This window comes from Sinocyclocheilus anshuiensis, unplaced genomic scaffold, assembly GCF_001515605.1.
Source record: "Sinocyclocheilus anshuiensis isolate Anshui unplaced genomic scaffold, SAMN03320099.WGS_v1.1 scaffold283, whole genome shotgun sequence".
Taxonomy (NCBI): Eukaryota; Metazoa; Chordata; class Actinopteri; order Cypriniformes; family Cyprinidae; genus Sinocyclocheilus; species Sinocyclocheilus anshuiensis.
This window is the reverse complement of record NW_015549605.1, coordinates 1,036,520-1,060,995: the sequence shown is the minus strand read 5'-3', so window position 1 is coordinate 1,060,995 and position 24,476 is coordinate 1,036,520. Positions and strand designations below refer to the sequence as shown.

The following is a 24,476-nucleotide window of genomic DNA, read 5'->3' as shown; positions in this document are numbered from 1 at the left end:
CCCCCCCCCAAAATAACAGCATTTATTTGGAATAGAATTGTTTTTATAACTTTTTACAAAATTTTATAACATTTTATAACATTATAAATGTCTTTACTGTCACATTTGATCGATGTAATGTGCCCTTGTTGACTAAAAGTATTACATTCTTAAACAAAAATGTATTATATTATATTATATTAGTCCAGAAACAATGCAGAATCTTTAATATTGCTCATTACATTTATAGAATAAATTAGCTTTTTTAAATGTCTAAACCTGGGAGTTTATTTTTTCTAAGTTTGAATTTTAAACGAAATTCCTAAATCTTCAATCTGGTCACAGATTTTTGGACTCCACTGTATGTAGTAGATGCTGCCCAGATGTGTGTTTAAGGAGTATTAATTAAACAGACTCCAAGGAAGCACAATCTGCCATCTCGTACAACACTATAATGAACATCTGCCTGCCAATCTGCTCAGCGCTTCACACACACACACACACACACACACACACACACACACACTCAGATACGCCTTCTCTCTGTACACTATACTGTACGACAACTTCTGACACAACAAGCTTTTCGTGCCTTTATAGGAATGTTTCTCATCGTACATGACTGTGGTTTCAAAGAGGCCATTTCGTTCAGCTGGACGTGTCGGCTTGCATGTAAACCGCACTCTTGGGCACTCAAGAGGGATGTATTCCTGAACAGTCTGTGCGCACAGCCGTCATTATGTCCTCTGTCATGTTCAGTGCGGACGAAATGTTACGCAGGGCTGTCAAACGTGAACATTGCGCTTCAATGCAAAAGCTTCGAGAGTAAACAACAAGATACTACAGATCATCCCGTGGTTCAAGTACAACGCTGGGCTAAATCAATTTGAGGATGTTTTCACGTTAGTTCGCCTATACACCAGTCCATTTTGACGCGGATACTGGCTCGCTTTGCTTTAATCTAGCTGTGCATAACTGAAGACCCAACTGAGCTGTCGCCAGCGCCTCTGTACGCGTGCTGTCTGGTTTGCTCTGGAGAAGCGCGTGCTGTTGTGCTGGTTTATGACAGACAGCTGAGCGCTTCACACACACACACACACACACACACACACACACACACACTCAGATACGCCTTCTCTCTGTACACTATACTGTACGACAACTTCTGACACAACAAGCTTTTCGTGCCTTTATAGGAATGTTTCTCATCGTACATGACTGTGGTTTCAAAGAGGCCATTTCGTTCAGCTGGACGTGTCGGCTTGCATGTAAACCGCACTCTTGGGCACTCAAGAGGGATGTATTCCTGAACAGTCTGCCCTATATGTAAATCAACTACCATTAACTCCCAATCCAGGGAATGCTGCTTGGCTTGCTGGCAAAAAGCACATTCTAACACTTTCCAGGGAAATGGAAGTTGCGTGTTGGGAAAGAAGGAACAAAATTAGTGCTGATTTTATCCTCCAGCAAGCAAAAAGCTGTTTTAACCTGCTATATGCCTTTTCTTTCTAAGAATCATAAAGAAACTACAGTCAATAAATGGCATAAAAATACAAGTGAAGTCACAAGAAAAGATAATAAATTACACTGTAAAAAAATGTAAGTAGTAAATAAAAATGATTGGAGTACATTTTACAGGAAAATACTATTTCAGTGTTTCTACTTCAAATATTTTTTCAGTACTTTCCTAAAATTGAACCCTTCTACCTTGCATACTCAGGTTGAATCACTATTTGCATACTAACTGTGCAATAGTACATACTGCATGCTAGATTATAATTAATAAGTCCCAAACCATATGTTAAAAACAGCATTTTACAGGTATTGTTAATGCATACTATTTCCATGTATGCATAGAAATAAGCCTATACATGCTTTTCGGGCTAATGCCCAAAACCCCCAAAAATGTATGTTATGTAAAATAAAATTATGCAGCAAAGATGTCTGTGATATATTTTTATTATGCAATATACTACACACACTTCATTCACACATAAAAGCCTTTAAAGCCGATCTCTCAGTACCTTTTACATTAGTAATGAGCTTTTGTATCATTGAAATATCTCAACACACATCGCGTCCATGCTAGAGAGTAAAACGTGTAATATTATCCTGAGTCACATTGAATTGAAGACTTATGACTGTATGCAGAATGACTAAAGCAACAGCAGAAACAGGAAACAGCCTGTCTGATATTTTTATAACAACTGGCATTTTCATAAGACCAACTGTTTTAAGCAATGGCATTTCTAATAGCTTCCCTACACATGCATGAATATTAAAGATGGCATGCCTTCCATGCAGAAAATTGCATTTTCAAAACAGAAATAATGCCTTTGATGAATGAGATTCTAGCTTTAAAAACAGGTGAATTAATTGCCTCTCAAGCATCCGAAAGTAACCTGACAAAAAAGCAAGCGTATGTGCATATGTTATTTTGCACGTGTGTGGAGTTTAAGGTTAGAGCGAGAGCTACACAAAAGGATCAGTTATTGTAAAAATGCCCTTTGATGGAAACATTCAGCACAGGACGTACTCTTCCTGTGTATGACAGCCTGAGGGCATGTGCCGTCTCAGTCCTAAATGATGTCATTAGCTCTTTTTTTCTGTTCGCTATTCAAAAGAGGCTGCGCTCTGACCTGCTCTAGCTCACACTTGACATCTTTTCTCTGTTTTTATAAGACTATTTAGCATTAACTGTGTGACCTCTTTGGAGGTGTGAGGAATTTTAGGATGCACTGCCCTCTAGTGTTATTAAAATGTGATCCTGGAGTCTGGACCACAAAACCAGTCATAAGTAGCACGGGTATACAGGTGCATCTCAATAAATTAGAATGTCGTGGAAAAGTTCATTTATTTCAGTAATTCAACTCAAATTGTGAAACTCGTGTATTAAATAAATTCAATGCACACAGACTGAAGTAGTTTAAGTCTTTGGTTCTTTTAATTGTGATGATTTTGGCTCACATTTAACAAAAACCCACCAATTCACTATCTCAACAAATTAGAATACTTCATGAGACCAATAAAAATAACATTTTTAGTGATTGTTGGCCTTCTGGAAAGTATGTTCCTTTTGCTTTAATTACTGCCTCGTTGTGCATCTTTTTCTTCCACACTTTTTCCTTCCACTCAACTTTCTGTTAACGTGCTTGGATACAGCACTCTGTGAACAGCCAGCTTCTTTGGCAATGAATGTTTGTGGCTTACCCTCCTTGTGAAGGGTGTCAATGATTGTCTTCTGGACAACTGTCAGATCAGCAGTCTTCCCCATGATTGTGTAGCCTAGTGAACCAAACTGAGAGACCATTCTGAAGGCTCAGGAAACCTTTGCAGGTGTTTTGAGTTGATTAGCTGATTGGCATGTCACCATATTCTAATTTGTTGAGATAGTGAATTGGTGGGTTTTTGTTAAATGTGAGCCAAAATCATCACAATTAAAAGAACCAAAGACTTAAACTACTTCAGTCTGTGTGCATTGAATTTATTTAATACACGAGTTTCACAATTTGAGTTGAATTACTGAAATAAATTAACTTTTCCACGACATTCTAATTTATTGAGATGCACCTGTATGTAGCAATAGCAAATAATACATTGTATGAGTCACAATTATCGATTTTTCTTTTATGCCAAAAATCATTAGGATATCAAGTAAAGATCATGTTCCATTAAGATATTTTGTTGACTATAACGAATATAGCCCTATCCTAACAAACCATACATCAATGGAAAGCTTATTAATTCAGCTTCAAATGTATACTGATGTATACATCTCAATTTCAAAGAATTGACAATTATGACTGGTTTTGTTGTCCAGGGTCACAAATAGGATGTGCTATCTCTACTATCTGGCTGAGGATGAGACTTGGCCAGACTTAAATGCATACTGAAGTAGTAAAGTAGGCTATGGAAAGAAGAGAGGCTTGAGTCAACAACATATTTTCAGAGCAATGAGTGGTAACTGATGAGATATACTGAGATCCAATACTGAGATCCAAGGAAAAAAAAAAAGAAATAATTTTTCTTAAAATTATATATTTTTTTAGATCTTCAAATTTAAAGTGACATAAAATGCTGACTAGTTCTCCAAATATATGACATATATGACCCAACCTCATTTGTTTAAAAAAATTAATTAATAGTAAATATTAATATTAAAATAATATTTAAACATAATAAAACAATGAAAGAAGAGTTTGAGTTTATATATACATGTGTGCGTGTGTGTATAATATTATACATTCATTATCTTCAAAAATTACCCAAAGATGAAAACAACTATTGTCCATAACCCCTGCCCCTGTATTTATATGCACAAGACAAAAATTAAATATTAAGTCACATTATGATTATGTATGCACCATGTTAACATATTAACTTGATTGTCATAGACAGATTTAATTATTTTAAAAATATTAAGTTAATATTTTAAGTTCATATTTTAAATTCGAATGAAAGAGCTGTATTGAATTGATTTAATCGGTTCGGATCACGCCGAAATATACAGTAATATTCCAGTAGAGTTTTTTCAGATTATAGGCTTAACCAAAACACAGACCTTAACAGGCAAATGATGTGTGTGTATGCTCAGTGTTTCCATGAGTCTGCAGCAGACACGCAGCAGCTGCTTTCAGAGATGCGCTTTTTAGATGCGCCAATTCTGCACATTCCAGTGCAGCGCTAATCACACACACACACACACACACACACACACACACACACCCTGAACAACTAATGGAAAGTTTATTGAATGCTTAAAAAGCTTAGTTTAATTAAACTGCAGGCCTTGAACACAGATGCATACTTTTTACATGAACAGCGCCAAATCTAGCCTACTTCATCTACTGTAGCCTATCTATCTGCGTAAATCGCATATCTTTCATATCAAAAAGTTTCCGTAGTAGCAGATTTTCCTGCTAAGACAGACTGATCTAGTTTGACTTATTTAAACTTCCATATACGTTTATTTTTGTTTAAATACCACATTATAACCACTTAACAAAAGAAAACTGGAAGTATTTCCTTAAACGGAGATATAAACATAGGCTATAGCAACTGATAGACATTAACAGTACAACAAGCCAAGAGCACATACTTCCATAGTAAACAACTGTAAATATTAAAAATATAGACAAGATTAACACTTTTGACGTTTTTTAAGCCTTACTCACCTTATTGGAAGCACAATTTATGATTTCCGACTTGCTTTCTTCTTCTTTCCGAGGAAATCTCCTCACTTTCGTTTGCGTTTGTTTATATAGAGGTAAAGGCTGTTTTAACTGTGACCAATAGACGTAAAACGCATATAAACTATCGGTAAGCAGACTTTTGATTTCATGGTAATCAAAAAAAAAAGTTCCGGAGCTCGAAGAAATCGGAAAGGCAGTAAGTTTTCCCACGAACGGAAACAGTGTAGCAGGAAAGATAGAGAGGCGTGACTTCACTCCCGTTTACGGTCAGAGAGAGAACTGCTGTAAATCCACAGGAAAACACTGCTGGCATTATCCAGCAGGGGGCGCCAGTCCACACGCAATCCCACATGAGCGTGATTAATTAACAATATTCAAAAATAACGAGGCTTGCCTTGTAATTCCTAAAAATATAGTGAATGTAGAAGTGTGCAAAAGGAACATTTAGTCCCCGAAAACTTTATCTCAACAAAAAGCCTGTGAAAAAAGATGCGTAGCCTTTGAAAAATGTTGACTGACAGCCTTAAAGATATCAAACTAATTTTTATGAGCTGTTTATTTATATATGAGTTAATTTGCAAAAACCAGATAACTCAATTCAAAAATCATGTTTTTTCATTGTGCATTCAAATTAATCCAATTAAAATAACTAAAAATACAGCTAACACAATAAAACAATGAAAACAATAAAAAAACATGCTTATCTGTTATCTGTTTTTGCAAATAAACTCTTCATATATTGCGTAATGACATTTTTACACCCGTTACTAAGACGCATAGGTCTAAATACAGTTATTTTGTGCAATTCTGGCATTTTCTGCAAATAAGCATTTAATAAACATCACAAAAGTGTATAAAACCAGACATACGAAGTTTTATTTTTAATAATAATTTAATAATTGATAATAATTTTGGTAATTACATCAAAATTATGATATTGTTTTTAGTTTTTATTACTTATTAGTATTAGCATTATTACTAATGCATTAAAAAAGTTACCGGAGTATATTCCCATATTCATGCCAAAAAACTCCAAATGAAAATAGTCCTCACATTTTTCTCAAAAGAAAGGTTGTTTAATGCAAGTAAGTTTTACAGAATAAATATAACAACAACAAAATGTAAAACAAATTCTGTGCAAGTATTGTATATTATGAAGTGAAAATCAAGATAATTAAAAAAAAAAGACATTTCATCCAATAAATGTATGTGAATATATTGAGAACGGACAATTGTGTGTGAGGTTAGCTTATACAGGTTAAACAACAGAAATTGCTAACCTAAATCAGGTCCAAAAACATTCCAATCATACATTAAGAAGCCATATTTTGTATATCCAAGTTTACATGCGCCAATCTCTACTGTAAATTGACAATGTGGTTATATATGCCATTCTAAATTCATTTCTGTTAAGCCTAAACGCAGTGGATCTGGATAACACAACAGATGTACCTTAACTTTATCAACAAAGAGAGCAAACAAAAAGATGTTCCTTTGCACAGTAGCAGTCTTAGAGTAGCATTATTTGGCAGCAAGACATTGCCATTCGTCCTAATCAGGGTCTGTATTTTGCAATCTCTTGCCGAATCCCGGGATTCATTATTTAGACACCTACTGTATGTAGTTGCACATACAGCCCAGAGTGCAGGTGGACGGGCCGGTTCGGACCGATGAAAACAGCAGCTGTGTATTTTAGTTGCGCAAACAGACACAGAGTAGCCCTTCAAGCGGTATGATGAGATTCATGCATGTACGAGTCAGTCCCAGTGCAGACTGAAGCCCTTGGAAAGCATGACGGCCTCCAGGTCACTGTCCTCCTCTTTTTCTCTCACTCGCTGCTCCTCCAGCAAGGCCACCAGTGCATCTCTCTGCTCCACCACATCCAGCATCTCACTCAACATACGCCTCTCCTCCGCCAGCTCATCCTCCCCCTTCAGATCGTCTGAAAGAGAGAAAGAGGTGCTGTGAAGCTGTTATTAATTGAAGAACCATTAAACCACAAAGGATTAAGGGGAAGTTTAACTATTAATATCCTCTGCGTGTACTAACCGTCCACCGCCATGCGCTCTCTCAGCTCTTGCTGTAGTCGACTCTGCCTGTCCTCCAGCTCCAGTTCACGTGCACTGAAGACAAACCACACAGATGAGCACATGGCAAACAATACTAGACCAAAGCGAGAAGCAGAACACTTATGTAATACCTGATGCAATCACACAATGCCAGATCAGTCCACACAGTTCAGACTATTATTAAACATTCAAACCGTTGATACTCACAATATCATGAGCTCAGATTCATAGCGAACGAGAGCATTCTTCTCCTGCACCAGCTTAAACCACTGATGCATTAAACTAGGGTCATCTTTCTTTCCCATTCCTATGAGAGAGAGAAGAGGAGGATGGGACACTGTATGGACACGCTATCATGTGCATGAATATGCTTATAAGCAGGGTCCAAATAAACACTTTATTGGCTTTGGCTTTTGTCCCTCAATATAACATGGTTGAACTATAAGAATGATAGCTTGAAATGTGAAGCATGTGAAATTAAAGACATATATATATATAATAAAATTAATTAAAGAATAAGTAGAAATATTATAATTTTTTTTGCATTTATGTATTAAATATTTGTATTTAATTTATTTATTATAATATTAATTTAAAAACACTTTAAAAATATATTTTTGGACCCTGCTTATAAACTACACTACTGTTCAAAAGTTTGGGGTCAGTAAGACCTTTTAATGTTTTTGAACCTCTTGAGTCTCCTGTGCTCATCAAGACTGCATTTATTTGATAAATAAATACATTAAAAGTGTGAAATATTATTAAAGTACATTTTTTTTTTCTATTTTAATATATTTTAAAATGTAATTTATTCCTGTGATACAAAGCTGAATTTTCAGCAGCCATAACTCAGATTTTCAGTGTCACATGCTCTTTCAGAAATCATTCTAATATGCTGATTTGGTGCTTAAGAAACATTTTTTATTATTATCAATGTTGAAAACAGTTGTGCTGCTTCATATTTTTATGGAAACTGTGATACAGTTTTTTCAAGATTTTTTGAGGAATAGAAAGTTTAAAAGAACAACATTTATTGTATTACTTTCGTAACATTACAAATGTCTGTACTGTCTCTTTTGATCAATTCAATGCATCCTTTGCTGAATAAAAGTTAATTTCTTTCAAAAAATCTTACTGACCCCAAACTTTTGAAAAGTAGTGTATATAAATTTATCAAAACGTGCAAGCAGACAAAAACAAACAGCACACATACACAGTGTCAATTCCCAAATAAGACAGGATGCGACTTTTTATATGTACTGATAGCCATGCAGATCAATAACGTGCTATGCCCATGCAACTCCATTGCGAAAGGTTACAGAACCAAATTTGAGATTACAGGAGAGAATATCGTACTTAGCTGGTGAAGTGGAGGTTCTTGCACTACATAAAGAAAAAAGACTGTACAGACATAAACTGAATGATCGTGTTCTGTCCCTTTGGCTTTGGCTGCGTACAGCAGGGCAGAGGAAGGAAGAGAAGAGAGGAGAGAAAAGTAAAAGGTTTTAGAATTTAGTGCTATTACACAACCTGCACTAGAGGTGTGAGACTGGGGAGGTGTTACCTTCTGAGGAACAGTAAGGACAGAGATAGACAGGCCTTCTACGAGGGGAACCTAGAAAGGGCTCGACTAAGACCGCAGAGATGGGCAGAAAAAAAGAGGGAGAGGAAGGATTCAGGAATTCAGGAACGCAACCAAGCAAGGATGGGAATAATAGAGGAATGTGAGGTGCGAAGCTGAAATGGGTCGAGTTGGATGTCCAGGCAGTGGTCTGACTGACAATCTGCTGTCTCAGAAAGTAGGCCAACGGAGAGATAAAAGTTCTAAAAGTTCCTAAAATAAAAGTTAAAATAGCTTCTAAAAAATGCCATCTTCCCTGACTAAAATTTATATGTGTATTTCCAACAGTACTGCTATTCAAACTTCATCTCATACTGTCACAGCCACCAGACGATACAAACTAACTAATGCTACCGCTAGCAACTAGATTAAATTCAGACACAAAGCTAACAGCAAGCAAACAGGACAGGGTCCACAGCACGAAAAAAGCCAGAAAGCCTATTTTTACACCACTAAAACAGCTGTTTAATTTGTGTTAACACATTATGAACCTCTAAGACGGTAAACGTGTTTGTTAGTGTCATTAGCATGAGCGCTAAGTCAAATGTGTTGCACATACCACCCAGATGTACATCCAAAAGGTTAGATGTACTAGAGTCTCCCCAGAAGTCTATATCATAAGGAAGGACACATCATGAGGATTCTGACCATTAAAAGTCAAAGAAAACAGAATATCCTGCACTGCTCCGTCCCTGTGTTTTATGAAAATTTGCTAATGCAGTGAATGTAGCAATAAAAATAATATATGCAATATGTTTTTGATGAATGTAAGACTTTGTAAACAAACATATAATGGGTACAAACCATGAGGGATGATGACATTTCATAGTACATGATATATATTGCAAGAATGGCGTCACATGTGGTTGCCGCAAGCCCGCCGGACGCTCCTTCGTCGAATCTGCCGGCAGCGCCGTTCTCAAGCCCGCCCGCCTCTGCTCACTCAAGCCGGCGTCCGCATACTCTAGGCCGCCACTCACTCTAGGCCTCCGCTCACTCAAGGCTGCGGTGTGTGACGCGGTTTCATTGTGAAAGCGAAACTACTTTGTTTGGCCTTAAACCGCATAAACACATTTCATTACACCAAATACACAAAATAATGTTCCTTTTAGCAGCATCATATGACCCCTTTAAGAAAAACATTAAAAAAACATTTTTGAGGTTTAAGCTTAAAACACAAAATACACTTATATTCAAGATACATTCTATAAAAACAAGCCACCTTCTGTTAAAAAAACAAGTTAAACTGGTTTGCAGCCTTTTAGGATGGTTTTAGAGTGGTTTTGGGCTTCTTATAACCGGTCAGGCTGGGAGACCAGCTAGACCAGCTGAAGACCGGCTTGGCCATGATTGTTTTGAACCAGCTAAGACCATTTTAAACCAGCTAAAACCACCAAACCACATTAGGCTGGTTTAAGTGGGTCTTTTTTTTTTTATCAGGGATTCTATCTCATTCAACTTTTTTATTATTATTGAGATATTCATATTTATTTGATTATATAATGTAAAATTATATATTTAATATTATTTTATTTTTCTTTATTATTGATGAGACAAAAACTGATTAAGAACAGGATTTTTGCATGAAACAACATACACAAGTAATATTAAAGTTATGTAAAATAATAAAATGTTTAAGATATATAATATATACATAATATAATATAATGTTTAAAGTAAAATAATGTTTTGAATAACTAAATCCAATTTAATCAGTTCTGAATCTTTAAATTGACAAATTAATTAACAATTTAAAAGTTTCTATAAAACTGTGATTTCTGAAGCTCATCCACTTTACAAAGACGGTGACAGATGATTGACAGGTACCTGCTTCGCCTCTGAGTGCTTTCTCCACAGCTACACCCTTCTCCTCCAGCTGCCTCTGCTTGACCTCCACCTGCTCCAACTGACGCTGGATTATCTGAGATGACATGCACAAAAATAAATACGCATTGTTTAAGAGGCACATGAACAAGAATGCTTCAAAACAAGTCACACACACCTGCGCCCTGTGCAGCCTCCGCAGCTCCTCCTGCTTGGCCTGTCTGCGCGCTGCTCTCTGCACTCGGCGTGTCAGCTTGGCGTTGAGTTCCTCCTCCGTTTCTGCTCTCTGAAACAGTGTGGTACAGAAACTTATGCTGGAAGGGTCCGGGAACACCACCCAAACACCTACCACCTCTGACGGACATGACGACACTGGGGTGGCTGCCTTGGTTGGCAGCTCTGGCAAAACGCTGTGTTTCTATTGAGGAACAAGATGCTGAGTGTTGTTGATTCAGCCAATGGGTTTAAAGATTGAAGGGGCTCAACACATTTGAAATAAAAAGATGCTACCTTAGCATACGCCCTCTTGAATGCCAATGCATGAGGCACGTAAAGCGACTCAGGAGAGAAAAGGCAGAAACTGAATTAATTTATATTCTATATACTCTGTATTTTGAGTACAACAGCTAAACAGTGCTAACCACAGCACAAACTCCATTACAAAACGCATGTCTATGTGCTAATAACCACAAGCTACATTCAGCTCTCACAATCTAAAATCTGAAAAACAATTAATTGCCATATTTGATACCTCATCCCCTTCGTGTACCTCCTCGTATATTGTTTCTTTCAGAAGGTCTGACTTGATATCAGACAGTTCTTCCCACAGCTAAGAGCACAGCCAGAAAAAGACATTAAATTACCGCCAACGTTCAATAATAAAACTCACGAAGCATTAAATGATTCCATTAGTCCAGCTATAAAGCTCTAAGGAGTCACGGATAAATGCTAAGCAATGAGTCTTATTGTTGTATACATATAAAATATTTGAAGACTGAAGAGGACCATAAGAAAACGTAAAGAACAAAAATCAATACAAAAGGAAAATGAGTGGCAAAGAGTCATATTATGAGAAATCAAACTTTCCTTGATTTTTTGAAAAATGAAAGTTCATTGAACCGTGAAATCATGGCATCTTTTAGATAAAAACAATTTATTGGAACAAAGCTGCAAAAATGACTCGCTCTGAAATCCTTGGACTTCTGATACAAAGCATCACATGTGAAAAGGCCAGTTACATACAAGTCTCAAAGGCATAGTTCACCCAAAAATGAAAATTCGGTCATTAATTACATACCCTCATGTCGTTCCAAACCCGTAAGACCATCGTTCATCTTCGGAACATAAATTAAGATATCTTTGATGAAATCCGAGAGCTTTCTGACCCTGCATAGACAGCAACGCAACTGAAACGTTCAAGGCCCAGAAAGGTAGTAAAGACATCATTAAAATAGTCCATGTGACATCAGCAATGAGAATACTTTCTGAGCATAAAGAAAACAAAAATAACTTTATTCAACGATTTCTTCTCTTCGGTGTCAGTCTCTGTTCCATTAACGAGAGTACCATGACGCACTCGGAACCAGAAAGCTCTCGGATCAAAAATATCTTAATTTGTGTTCCAAAGATGAACAAAGGTCTTAAGGGTTTGGATCGACATGAGGGTGAGTAATTAATGACATATTTTCATTTTTGGGTTAACTATCTCTTTAAAGGCACAACAGCAAAATTTCTCATTTAATTCTAAAGCTAGCAGAATTTTGAATATGTCTATTGTCAATAATGTGGCAACATATGAAGCACAGCTCACACAGTAGTCACTTTCAAACCACGCAGCTAAATATCCTTTACTAAATTTCCAATTGCATGGATTCCTATTGAGTATTAAAATATGCAGATTAACATTAAATGTGACCTTAAGGATCAGAGACAGTGGAGAGGAGTTTGACATTACCTGAGCTCTGAGTGGACATCTTTCTAGAAGAGCATGGCAGGACAAGTCTGTGTCTTCAGAGAAACTCAGATTTTTCCGGAAACACAGGTCTGCAATGTGGAAACACCCTTAAAGTCATGTTCATTTGGTACAGTTTATTTATAGATCCATCCATCCATCCATCTCACCTGATGTTCTGTTGATTCCTGACACTTTACGCTTGCTCTCGGTGTTAGTTGCGGCAGGTAGAGTTTCCGCCACCATCGCAGCCTCCTTCCTCTTTTTGTCCTTCTTATACACTGAGAAAACGGTCTTCCAGAGGGACTTGTGCTTTCCTGGCTCCCGCTGGGCTTCAGCCGCTGCATTCATGCTCTTCCTGCTTTTACAGGGTGAGAACAACGAGTTGCGCTTTTTCTCCTTCTCCTCCACGCCGTTGTCAGCCCACCACAGCTTCATCTCTGACCTCCGAAGCCTGACCTCCGGTCCCCCTGCCAGCAGTGGGGCAACCAACCGGTCTGGAAGCGTCCTCCTGTGTTCCAGCCTACTGCTGTCCGTCTGGCCTACGGTCTCCGTGACACTGGATCTTTCCGGCAGTCTGGAAGTCCCTTCCGCCTCGTCTCCACACAGGATCTCAATTTCATCCGGAGGAAGACTCCAAGCTTGATCGAGCTGGGGTTTAAAACCGACCCGCTGTGGAACAGGAGTAGCGCAGGTCGATGAGAAGACCATAACCTCTCGGTCCAGTATGGGTTCAGAATGGTGAAGGGCGCGACATTGCTTGCTGACAATAGGGGAACTAGATGGGCTGTACGGAGGAGTAGGAAGACCTGTATCTGAATTTAAAATGCTTTCATTTCCAAATGAGGTGGAATTGAGGTCCAAATCCTGCTTGTCCCCCATCACACAACCTTCTACAGTGATGCTCAGTCTGTGGATTACAGAACAGCGGCCTATCGTCTCTTTTAATGTGACGCCTGCATCGCCGTCCATAGTGTGAGATGGTTCAGGCGGGGATGTACTTTGAGATGGAGTTTGTGAGCTGGAGTCACAGTTTCTTGGCGTTTGGTTGGCAGAATTGGTATTGCAGGATGTTATGTAGGCGACTGAGGTGTAGAAGCTTTCTTTAATGTTAGATGTTTGGGCTGCTGTATGTTTGGGGTCGCATTCTCTAGACAGAGGAGTCAGGCCTAAACTCTTCCTGATCTCAGCACTCTTCAACCAGAACTCTTCTACGACCTCTGACCTCTTGACAGGTGGGTTCTCTGGATTCGTCGACAGCTCAGGTGTGGGTGTGGGACCTGATTCTGGTGGTTTCAAGGAGGATGGGGACTCTGTAGATGACTGGTGCAATGAAACAGACACTTCTTGTTCCTGTTGGTCACATGGTTTGGACTCTCTGACTGAGCTGGTGTCTATATCTGTGTCGTCACTGTATCCTTCATAAGACTCTGGTTATTAAAAGCATGAAAGGATAAGGAAAAAAAATAATTAGAATGGGAAAGAATTCTAGAGGAGTTCTAGAGTCTTCTTAATAAAATAGTTTTGTGGGGGAAGTGGTGCAGCCTTTCAGTTGCTCTTAAACAAGCAATAATATGAAGCAGCCTGAAAAAGATAAGATTGTAAGGAGGGCTCAATCATGGTACAAATAAACTATAGAAAAGCAAATGTATTGTTTTGGAGTTTTTTCACTTTTGATAGATCCATATTCTGAAACTATATTTCTCATTCATTCTTAAACATGTACAGTAATATATATATATATATATATATTTTTTGTTCCCCCCCCCAAATAGTGTGCATCTAACTATTGCTACTGTTATGACCTTAGTGTAGTATTACTTGTACCATGCGCATCATTCATCATATTTTGTGTACATTTTGGCTGTGCATTCATTTTTACTGTCTAGGATCTATAAAGTAGGCTAACTCCTTTATTTATACTCCATAAACTGCAAATGTGATTAAAAGTATGTGCTAACCAGGCATAGTGCATTAAAGTGACAGTTGCTTTTTATTATTTCTTTTGTGGCAAACAACAAAGCCTTTTACCCTTAGTGAAATCTTACTGGTTCAGAATCTTACACTATGTAGCAAATATGTTGGGATTAGTAATGATTGTTTACATTGTGCAGCATTATTGGCTTTCAGTGTGAACAAATAAATTGCTATGCGAAAACTTTTCATGTCGTACCTGGTTAGGACAATGTTTAAGTTAGTGTCTTAAAATTTGCAAAATATATAAAACAGGCAAACTAAAACAACTGCAAATTATTTCCATAGCATAACCCAAAAATGTAAAAAGCCAATTGCAAAATATACAAACATTAAAACACACTATTAATCATGCACAGCCTGCAAATGAAATAACCTGCAAACAACATCTATTTTAAGATAAAATAATGCAAAAAAGGCTAATGAAGGCCATCAATGGTCAGGGGCGGTGCTACCTTTAACAAACCCCGCCTCCTCTTCCTCAAGCCACACCCCTGAGAGCCGTTCTCTCTCCCAAGGGCAGTACTCACCCTCTACACATACATGTCAACACACCCCAAAACACACACACATTTAGTGGTGAATGCACAACAATAAACATACAAACAAGCATGACAACATTCACCTCGCATACAAATACACACAAACATATTGTGGGAATATGACACAAAAACAGATATTGAGAGACATTTAATAATCTTACCTCATCTTAAGATGATTTCTTTGATTTGATTTCTTCAATAAACAAACTATATAGTCAGACAAGATCAAACTTTACCCATTTTAACAGAGCCTTTTCTAAAGAAAATTAACAGAAACAAACACCCACCATCACTAGAATTTCCCTCGTCTCGTTCTTCTTCTGAAACTTCTCCTTCTTCCTCCTCCTCATCCTTGGCCTCCTCCTCTTGTTTTTCCTGGTTCTCTCCTCCCTCTTCCTCCTTTAGCTCCTCCCCCAGGTCTAACTCTCTCTCTCCATTGGTCCTGATGTTCGGCCCCTCCTCCTTCTTCCAGGCAAGCTCCTCCTCCTCTAGGTCTGACTCAGAGCTACTGAAAGCCAAAAAAGAGACTTAAAAAGAGAATTTATCCAGGGAAAACATGCCAGTAAATATTAGTAACATAAGAGGAGCATGTTTTATACCTGGACTGCTCCTCTGTGTTTTTCTCCTGCAGGCTAGCACTGAGGTTGTGCTGTGCAAGCGTCTCCTCTGGGACCTCCTGCAGTGGGCTGTCCTGTTGTTTTGTACAGGGTTTGTAGTTCTCCAGCTCAATGCGTTCTGGGGTACCACACAGTCTCTTGGCCAGGCTGGATACTATGTCTGGGTGGGCGCTGGAGGACCAAGAGTCTGGTGGGGTGGCTTTGCCCACTGACCCTAGAGAGGACAAAGACGTAGAAGCCGAGGATGGAGCAGGGGGAGCCTGTAGAGACAAAAACACAGACAAGTCACGTCAATAAATGCATAAATAAATGCATAGATAAATAAATAAAGTTACACTTTATTTGAAGGTATCCATTTGAGTACTGAGTAATATTAATTAACTACATGTACTTACTATATGTTTAGGGTTAGGATTAGGGTTACTTGCATGTAATTATGCATAATTTATTGTTATTATAATAGTAAGTACATGTAGCATGTGCAACAAGGACACCTTAATATAAAGTGTTACCATAAATAAAATAAATAAAAGTAAATAAATACTTTTTTAAACGAAGAAATTGATATTCCAACTTTTCTATGATTTCCTTTCCATTTTTATTTAAATAAAAATAAACAGAATTATCAAAAAAATTTTTTTAAATAAAATACAAATCTTTGAATGCCAAATAAACAAATAATAGAGTCATATACACATGTGTGTAGTGTACATATATATATATATAAATATTTACGACAAACTAAAAAATTAAATAAATAAAAACTATGGTGCAGGTTATACTATTTAAAAAAAATTGCTTCCTGTTTTTACATAAATTTATTCACAAATCTGTCAGATGTATATAGTCATTATACTGATAATGCATGTGTGCTATAAAACATACATTTTTCAGTTTTATACATATCTAAAATCAGGCACATAGAGGACCTAAAAGAACTATAATTGTGATCTGATGAGGTTACCTGAGTAGGTCGAGGGGCCACAGGTGGGATCGGTCTCTTTCTCTGAGCCACGCTGGTCATTCTGTAGCTGAAGTGGTGCTTACAATAAAACTTCCCTATACAAATCAAAAGAAAAAAAGACGTGAGAGAGCGGGAAAATAAAAAAGTAGCTGATGCAGGGACTAAATGTCTTATTTATACCGTTGCTTGAAGTCGGCCCGAATGCCGCCTCTTTTTTTAAACTTGAAGTGTTTGAATCATGTGATCTATACGACCCTATCAGTTAGAACCTTTTGGTGTTTTGATTCCTATTTTTAAAAAATGTTTAAAAGGGATTTTGCTGAGGGCCTTCAGTTTGTGTGTGTGTGTGTGCCCCACTGTCATTATTGCACAACAATAAAAGCCCTGTCCCAACACACACATTTCAGACCTTATGACTGTGCAATGGTAACAAAGGAGCAGTTTGTTTGGTCAAAAACAGTCGCCTACAGTCGGCAACACAGAACAGCAGGCCATTTTCACACGCTGTGTCGCTCATCTTGTGACTACATCCATTGAAAGCTAAACACCTATTGTTTTTGATTTAAGCATAAAATCTTAAAAACACAAAGTACTGATAATGATCATTTTATTAGTGAAAGTATGAAGTGATTAATCATACACACACACACCATGTAGCTGGTCGTAAGCGTAGTTGGACAAGCGTAACGTTGTGCTGCAGTGATCACACTGGAAGCAGCTCCTATGGAAGAACTTTCCCTCCGCGCTCAGCCTTTCCATGACATAAACGCGACGGCCGCAGAAATAACACACATCACTGCCGCCCATATTCACAGGAAACTCCTTTTGAGAACCCTACAGGTGAGAGGTCAAAGGTCAAGAATCAAAATAAAGATGCTTAACATGGACAACTACAGCTGTCAGGACAGAACTGGGGTGACAGTGTGCATTAAATAATTTTATATTATTATTATTATTTGTTATAATTGTTATTTTATTATTTAATATTTTATTTTTATATTACTTTTTATTTTATTTTTAATTTTAATAAATATAAAATAATATTACTATATTAAATGAAATATGGCTGACACAATGAAAAGCTTCAAACAAAGGCTCAGATTTCACCACATGCCATAGAAACAAATTGCAGCACTTTCATGGAATGACAGTCTAACCAAGCTGTAAAGCATTGAGCCTTGTTAGAGAAATTGGATTAGAGCAGGAATTCACACACTTACAGTAATTAGTAAATATAACGCCAAACAAAATTCAAGGCTGGGTTACAGACCTTATACACACAGTAATACAGGCACTAAAAGGGACACAAGTCGATTCAGTGTTAGGGAAGATTTGTCGCAGGCACTACATGTGAACTCTTACCAACTCCCTCCTGTGAAGGAGCTTGGGAGCTTGATCCTGCTGACTCTGAATCTGATTGGCTATCTGCTGAGCCAATGAGCTCACTCCGCCCGTATACATCTGAATGTAGCTCTACAAATCAAAAGATGAGCATGGAAAACAAGCAGGAATGCAAAATGCTTCTGAGATGAAAACCATCAAAAGAAATGATGCATGAATATCCATGAAAGCATAAAGGTGTGGAAATTACAGATTGGTCTTAGAAAATAGAGAAAGGCAACAAAAACGATTACTATAAAGATAACCTTAACAATAGCTATATTAACATCTACATTAATGGGCAATAATATATTATAAGCACTTCAGTTATGACATCTGCCGCTTGAGTGCTTCAAAGTCTAATTGTATTTTGATTGGATTTTGGCTGTAAATGTTTTTATCGTTCATCAAATGGAAAAAAAAAAAAATTCTGAAAATGATTCCAATGATATTGTTCCTCCATGTAATTATAGTTATTGCTGTGATGTGGACTTCTCACATCTCTTGTGATGTGGTAATTCTCATAGAATTCCAATGATTATTAAAATGTTATAGCCTTGGTTATCATTATAGTTATCGTCTTTGGTGTGAATGCCGTTAAATTCATCCTACCATTTCCAAGCTAACATTTAAATCATTTGTGCCGCTTGCTAAAGCATCACAATTACTTTTGTGTAAGGAACTATCTATCTATCTATCTATCTATCTATCTATCTATCTATCATCCATCCATCCATCCATCCATCCATCCATATAAACCTGTCAGTCACAGTAAAAGTCAGTAAGTAGCATAGAGAATAAGATAGAGATAATAAATCACTCTGTCTGAGATTCTTCAGTTAAGACCCTCAAATCACATGTCCCATGGCCTCCAGTCACTGATAGGCTGTTGAGCCCTAGGCCAGTTCACACACAGAGCTTCTTCATAACCTATTCATACTAAGCCCCAGAGACCAAAGAAGCTTAAATCAGAACCAGATTAGCTATTTGTGTACAAAAATGCACACTACTGGACCCGTTTTATCTTGTAGCACAGGTGTCTTTTTACCTTCTCGCTTTAAATCAGCAGAGAGTGAACTCTGACCTATTCCTTGAAACGGAAACACATCAGCTCCTGCTGTGTTGTGTGCGTTTTCTTAAAGGGATAGTTCACCCAAAAATAACAATTCTGTCATTAATTACTCACCCTCATATCGCTCTTACACACTGGGTGGTGGTAGGGATGTAACGATTAAGCACGAGCCGGTTGAAAATCGATTAAAATATGTGACGTTTTAAAATTTCAATTTAGTTTTGTTATTTACATTTACATTAGCCTATATTAAAATGTTGTTATTTAGCAGATGCTTTTATCCAAAGCGACTTACAAATGAGGACAATAAAAGCAATCAAAACCAACAAAAGAGCAATAATATGCAAGTGCTATATTAGTATATTATTATAGTGTTATATTTCAATTTCACAAAGAAACGTGCAGCATTTTGTCCAAGCAATAATAAAAGGACACATTTAATTTATAACTTGTCTTAAATCTACGGTGGCCGAGAAGTGCAAAGCAAATCACAATTCTGAAAACAAAATAACAAATTACAAACGCAAATGCAAGTCTAAAAAACAAAATAACAATTCAGAAAGCACAACAACAATTCAGAAAACATTATAACAAGTCAGAAAACACAATGACAAATTTGTTGTTGTGTTTTCTGATTTGTTAATTTGTTTTCAGATTTGTCGTTGTGTTTTCTGACTTGTTATAATGTTTTTTGAATTGTTGTTGTGCTTTCTGAATTGTTATTTTGTTTTTTAGACTTGCATTTGCGTTTGTAATTTGTTATTTTGTTTTCAGAATTGTGATCTGCTTTGCACTTTACGGCCACCGTATAAATCTCATTTTGTAAAAAAAAAATCGTGAATCAAATCGAATCGTGAAATCAAAATCGTGAATCGAATCAAATCATGAGTTGAGTGAATCGTTACATCCCTAGGTGGTGGTTGAGGAGAGATCCCCCATATGATTGTAAAGCACTTTGGGTGTACAGCAATACACAATAAAGCGCTATATAAAATGCCTCATTCATCTTCAGAACACAAATTAAGATATTTTTGAAGAAATAGACAGCAACGGAATTGACACGTTCAAGTGATACTGTCGTGAACGCTCATCGAAGACTGACGGAAGAGAAGAAATTATTTGATAATTCGTTATTTTTGTGTTCTTTGTGTACAAAAAGTATTCTCGTAGCTTCATAACATTATGGTTGAACCACTGATGCCACATGGACTATTTTAACGATGTCCTTACTACCTTTCTGGGCCTTGAACGTGGTAGTTCTGTTGCTGTCTATGGAGGGTCAGAAAGCTCTCGGATTTTATCAAAAATATCTTAATTTGTGTTCCAAAGATGAACGAAGGTCTTACAGGTTTGGAACAACATGAGCGTGAGTAATTAATGACAGAATTTTCATTTCATGTCATTTCAAATAGGGTTGGTGGACATCAAAATGTTATTCATTGTAGAGTAAAAATCCCTGGTGCAGTCTTCTAATGCCGCAGTTGTCACTGTCAATCACCTGAATGGCTTTTAATCTAATAAAACACTTTATAAACTCTGCATAGAAGCTTTGCCAATTCTAGTTCTTCCTGTTGAAGTGTGTATGCTAAGCTTGTGCAACAGGCACTGGATGAATCAGCAGCTTTCACGGATGGGCAAGGTGAGCTAATTCACTCTATATTAGGAAAATATTACAAATCTCCTGACTAAAAGAGGTAGTGTGACATTTTATAACAACCAAAACCAAATACTCCCATCTTCTATCAAACATGGATATGAGTGACTATAAGACATTATTAATCAAGTCTGATTGATGCGATGAAGCATTAAATCCTCTCTCCTGCTTTTTTTGAGTAAAGAAAGCAAATTTGAAAAGAAAAGAAAAACCTGTGTTGCACCTTGTCAGGACATGGTGTAACTTAACTTGAAAACAAATATATGCTTGCACATGAAAACACACCTTTATGCATGTAAAAGCACACATGCATCACACAAATACTCACACACCTGTCGGCGAGTTGCACTGGCTGAGGCCAATGGTGAGTTTTCCTCAAATTTAGCCAGCAGTAGCGTCGCCATGGACCGAACCCTGCTGTGACCCTCAGCGACCTTCGGTTCTGACCCAGGAGTCACTCCTGAAGTCTTATTTTCTTTGGTATCATAAGGAACGTTGTCCTATATCAGGAAAATATCACCGATAATCAACAAAAACGGCTGAACGCACGATGACACGCCCCCTATATATGACGTAACACAAGGCGGTTCGTTATTACATTTATAATAATTTTTTGTAATAATGATATATATTATATAATAAAATATTAAGATATTATATGTATTATGAAAATATTTTTATTTATATTAGTTTTAATTTTAAATAATTATATATATATATATATATATATATATATATAAATAACATCTCACCTCTTCTGACTGGCCAGTCTGGCTTGTTCTCCTCCTCTTTCCATTTCCAACACTATCTGCTTCCTTCTCTTTCTTATCCTGACAGAGATGAAAAATAGCACATCTTAACATGTGGGTAACAGCTGCTAAAAAGTGCAGTTGTGTAACTGTTGAGTGTGTGAACCTTGGGATTGCGTTTGCGGGACAGACTCTGTCCCAGTTTGCTGAGCAGTGAGATTGGTGACCTGGGGCTGGAGAACAGAACTGCTTTCTCTTCTGAGCTCAGGTTTCCTGTCCGGAGAAAAAATAAAGTGTGTATATAAATAAAGATCAAAGAAGGTTAAAAATATTACCCAAATAAAATTAAAATAACAGATTATGCCTTATCCTGACCACTAGCTGGCGCTGTGTCTTTGAGGAGCTCGTGAAGTTGACTGAGGTACATGACCATGCAGAGAGAGTCACTCTCTTCCAGTGCGCTCATCTCCTTGCCGGTCATTATAGGACAAATACCAAATTCCAGCTCCGCCATGTCCAAACCCAGCTGACCATTGAGCTCCGCCTCACTCTCCTCCAGAGACGCAAAATCACTGCAAGAACCAAAGACAGAATCAGAGTCACACAATCAGAAAACCTCCATGCAATAATACAATCTGCCCACACTTTTAGTTACTACATTTCCTTTTGAAGGAATAAAAGCACTTAAAAACCTCATGAAAGTTTTTCAGGTTTAAGCTTAAGCCCATCAATATAATAGTACCTATAGAGGACTGGGAGTGCCATATTAATATATAAATATTTAATTAAAAGTGTTAATAAATATATATAATTTAATTCAATTTAATACAATTACTATTTAAAATAATATAAACAGTTAAGTCAATAAATAAATACTTTATAAAATGTTAATAATCAATCATCAAAGTTCAGTGGAAAATGTCATTTCCATTTAATTTACTTATTGGCACATTTCACAATATATATTTTATTTACTGACCTATTTATTTATTAACTATATAGTGTCAATAAATAACTATATGTGTCATATATAAATGAATAAATCATGAAATACATGTATGTCATTTTTATTGCCACATTTTGCCAATTTATTTATTGATGCTTTTTTATTTTCTTTTTAATTTACACATTATATTATATTACATTATTATATTATATTTATATACTGTCAAGAAATAAATAACTAAACATGTCAATGAATAAATAAATAAATAATAAAATATGTATTTACATTATGACATAATTAAATATATTAAATACTTTATTTATACATTTAATAATATTTAATATGTATTTATGTGTATATTTATTTATTGACGCATTTTATGATATATTTAGCTACTGATGCTTGTAATGAAATATTTATTATTATGGCACTCCCAAATCCTCCATAAATAATTTTTTTATTAGATATACATTTTTTAACCTGCCCTTTTTGGGAAGTAGACCTAAAATATTGGTGCCACAATCATGTCATATAATTTTTAGTCCAATAAAATGGTAGCAATAGCAAGTAGCAACTCACAGCTTTGCCAACCTGTGATATAAACTAGGTTACCAGCCTAGATCGCTAACCACTATGCCACAACCCTCATTCATACCCAGAGTAAAGAATGTGGACTCACATGAGGTCAGGTCTGAATCTGTGAATGAGAGCGCACAAGGCCAGGCCGCTCCTCCAGGAAGTTGTGAAGTCTGCCACACATACGTTCATGTAACCATGCGTCTGCTCCTGACACCAGCTCAGAAGCTTACTGTAACGAGCCATTGACTCTACACACACAGACAGCATGTTAGATTGTGTATGAATGTATAAGTGGAAGATGGTCTATATGAAGTAACACACACCTTGCCGTGTGAGTCTTGGGTGTGGAGAGCTGACTGCATCAAGGCTTAAAACCGGACCCTCACCTGTGTCTATGAGATGACACACCTGAACACACATTTTCAACATCATGATCATCATCAGTGATTATGACTCGATGAGAACTGCAAGTTTCTAACCTGAGCAGCGCTGATGAGTTGCATGTTGATGTTGGGATAGCGGCTAGCAGGATCCACGCTGTACTGGCTGTAGTTTTTACTGACGTTTTCTGGTGTTGTCTGAGGAAGCAACCGATACACACTCTCTCTGAGACGGGGAAGAAACGGAGGGGGATATTAGAACAGAATCCTACTGTGTCAAAACTAATTGTTCATAAATCTGCCTTGACTTCATTGGGATCCCATTTTAGCTCTGACCTCTCAGCCAGAACCTCTGAAGGGGTGTTGCCCTGACCCCAGCTGTGAACCATCCAGGCCGTGTCCATGGCTGCCAGGAAGCCCCGAGCAATTCCTGTTCCCATTGGCCAGAATGGCTATAAAAAAGAGCTGTGTAAATACACTAAGATGCTTAAAATCAGGAAAATCAGAGCAAACAGCTCATGAAAATATCACAGATGTTTTCAGAATGTTCTAAAAAAGAACATATCGAATCATATTGTTAATCAGTGTCTTTGTCTTACTTTCTAATAAAATTATCCAAACATTGTTAAAATAGGATTTTAATTCAGATTAAATGCATAGTATATTATTAGTTATAAAATTAGTTTTAGTGACTAGTTTTCAAAACATTTTAAATTTAATCATAAAACTTATCAAAATTAGTTATGATATATTGAGTGTCAAAATATATATTCTTTAAAACAATGTATATTATGGTAAAAATAATGCCATTAATAATTATTTCATTATAATGAAAACATTATAATGTACATTGCTATGTATGAAAAACATGGATATTCATTTTGAGATTTGATAAAAATACATGTATATATAAACACACACACACATGTAAATACACACACACACACACATATATACATACATATATATATATATATATATAT

General features: G+C 36.8%; 2 protein-coding genes across 5 annotated transcripts in view; both read right to left on the bottom strand.

Annotated features, from left to right (window-relative positions):
• Positions 1–5,413, bottom strand: part of LOC107658833 (tetraspanin-9) — a 21,153-nt gene extending 15,740 nt beyond the window's left edge. The window contains exon 1 of the mRNA XM_016447500.1: positions 5,154–5,413. The gene's annotated coding sequence lies outside the window, so the exon portion shown is untranslated. The remainder of the gene's footprint in view (positions 1–5,153) is intronic.
• Positions 5,414–6,308: 895 nt separating this feature from the next.
• LOC107658814 (protein-methionine sulfoxide oxidase mical3b) overlaps positions 6,309–24,476 on the bottom strand; it is a 26,576-nt gene continuing 8,408 nt past the window's right edge. The window contains exons 9-32 of one of the 4 annotated variants that reach the window (XM_016447468.1): positions 23,830–23,945; positions 23,593–23,719; positions 23,437–23,521; positions 23,214–23,361; positions 21,964–22,160; positions 21,755–21,861; positions 21,592–21,669; positions 21,172–21,339; positions 18,096–18,206; positions 17,384–17,567; positions 16,734–16,828; positions 15,752–16,029; positions 15,440–15,660; positions 15,066–15,143; positions 12,807–14,066; positions 12,640–12,728; positions 11,437–11,514; positions 11,196–11,243; positions 10,864–11,103; positions 10,689–10,782; positions 9,421–9,471; positions 7,448–7,547; positions 7,221–7,294; positions 6,309–7,113 (exon numbers count right to left, since the gene is read on the bottom strand). In XM_016447468.1, the coding sequence (XP_016302954.1) occupies positions 6,929–7,113; positions 7,221–7,294; positions 7,448–7,547; positions 9,421–9,471; positions 10,689–10,782; positions 10,864–11,103; positions 11,196–11,243; positions 11,437–11,514; positions 12,640–12,728; positions 12,807–14,066; positions 15,066–15,143; positions 15,440–15,660; positions 15,752–16,029; positions 16,734–16,828; positions 17,384–17,567; positions 18,096–18,206; positions 21,172–21,339; positions 21,592–21,669; positions 21,755–21,861; positions 21,964–22,160; positions 23,214–23,361; positions 23,437–23,521; positions 23,593–23,719; positions 23,830–23,945 (4,212 nt within the window). In that variant the 3' untranslated portion in view covers positions 6,309–6,928. Of the gene's footprint in view, positions 7,114–7,220; positions 7,295–7,447; positions 7,548–8,596; positions 8,690–8,804; positions 8,871–9,420; positions 9,472–10,688; positions 10,783–10,863; positions 11,104–11,195; positions 11,244–11,436; positions 11,515–12,639; positions 12,729–12,806; positions 14,067–15,065; positions 15,144–15,439; positions 15,661–15,751; positions 16,030–16,733; positions 16,829–17,383; positions 17,568–18,095; positions 18,207–21,171; positions 21,340–21,591; positions 21,670–21,754; positions 21,862–21,963; positions 22,161–23,213; positions 23,362–23,436; positions 23,522–23,592; positions 23,720–23,829; positions 23,946–24,476 lie in introns of all 4 variants that reach the window. The other 3 variants (XM_016447467.1, XM_016447469.1, XM_016447470.1) reach the window with 3 other exon arrangements.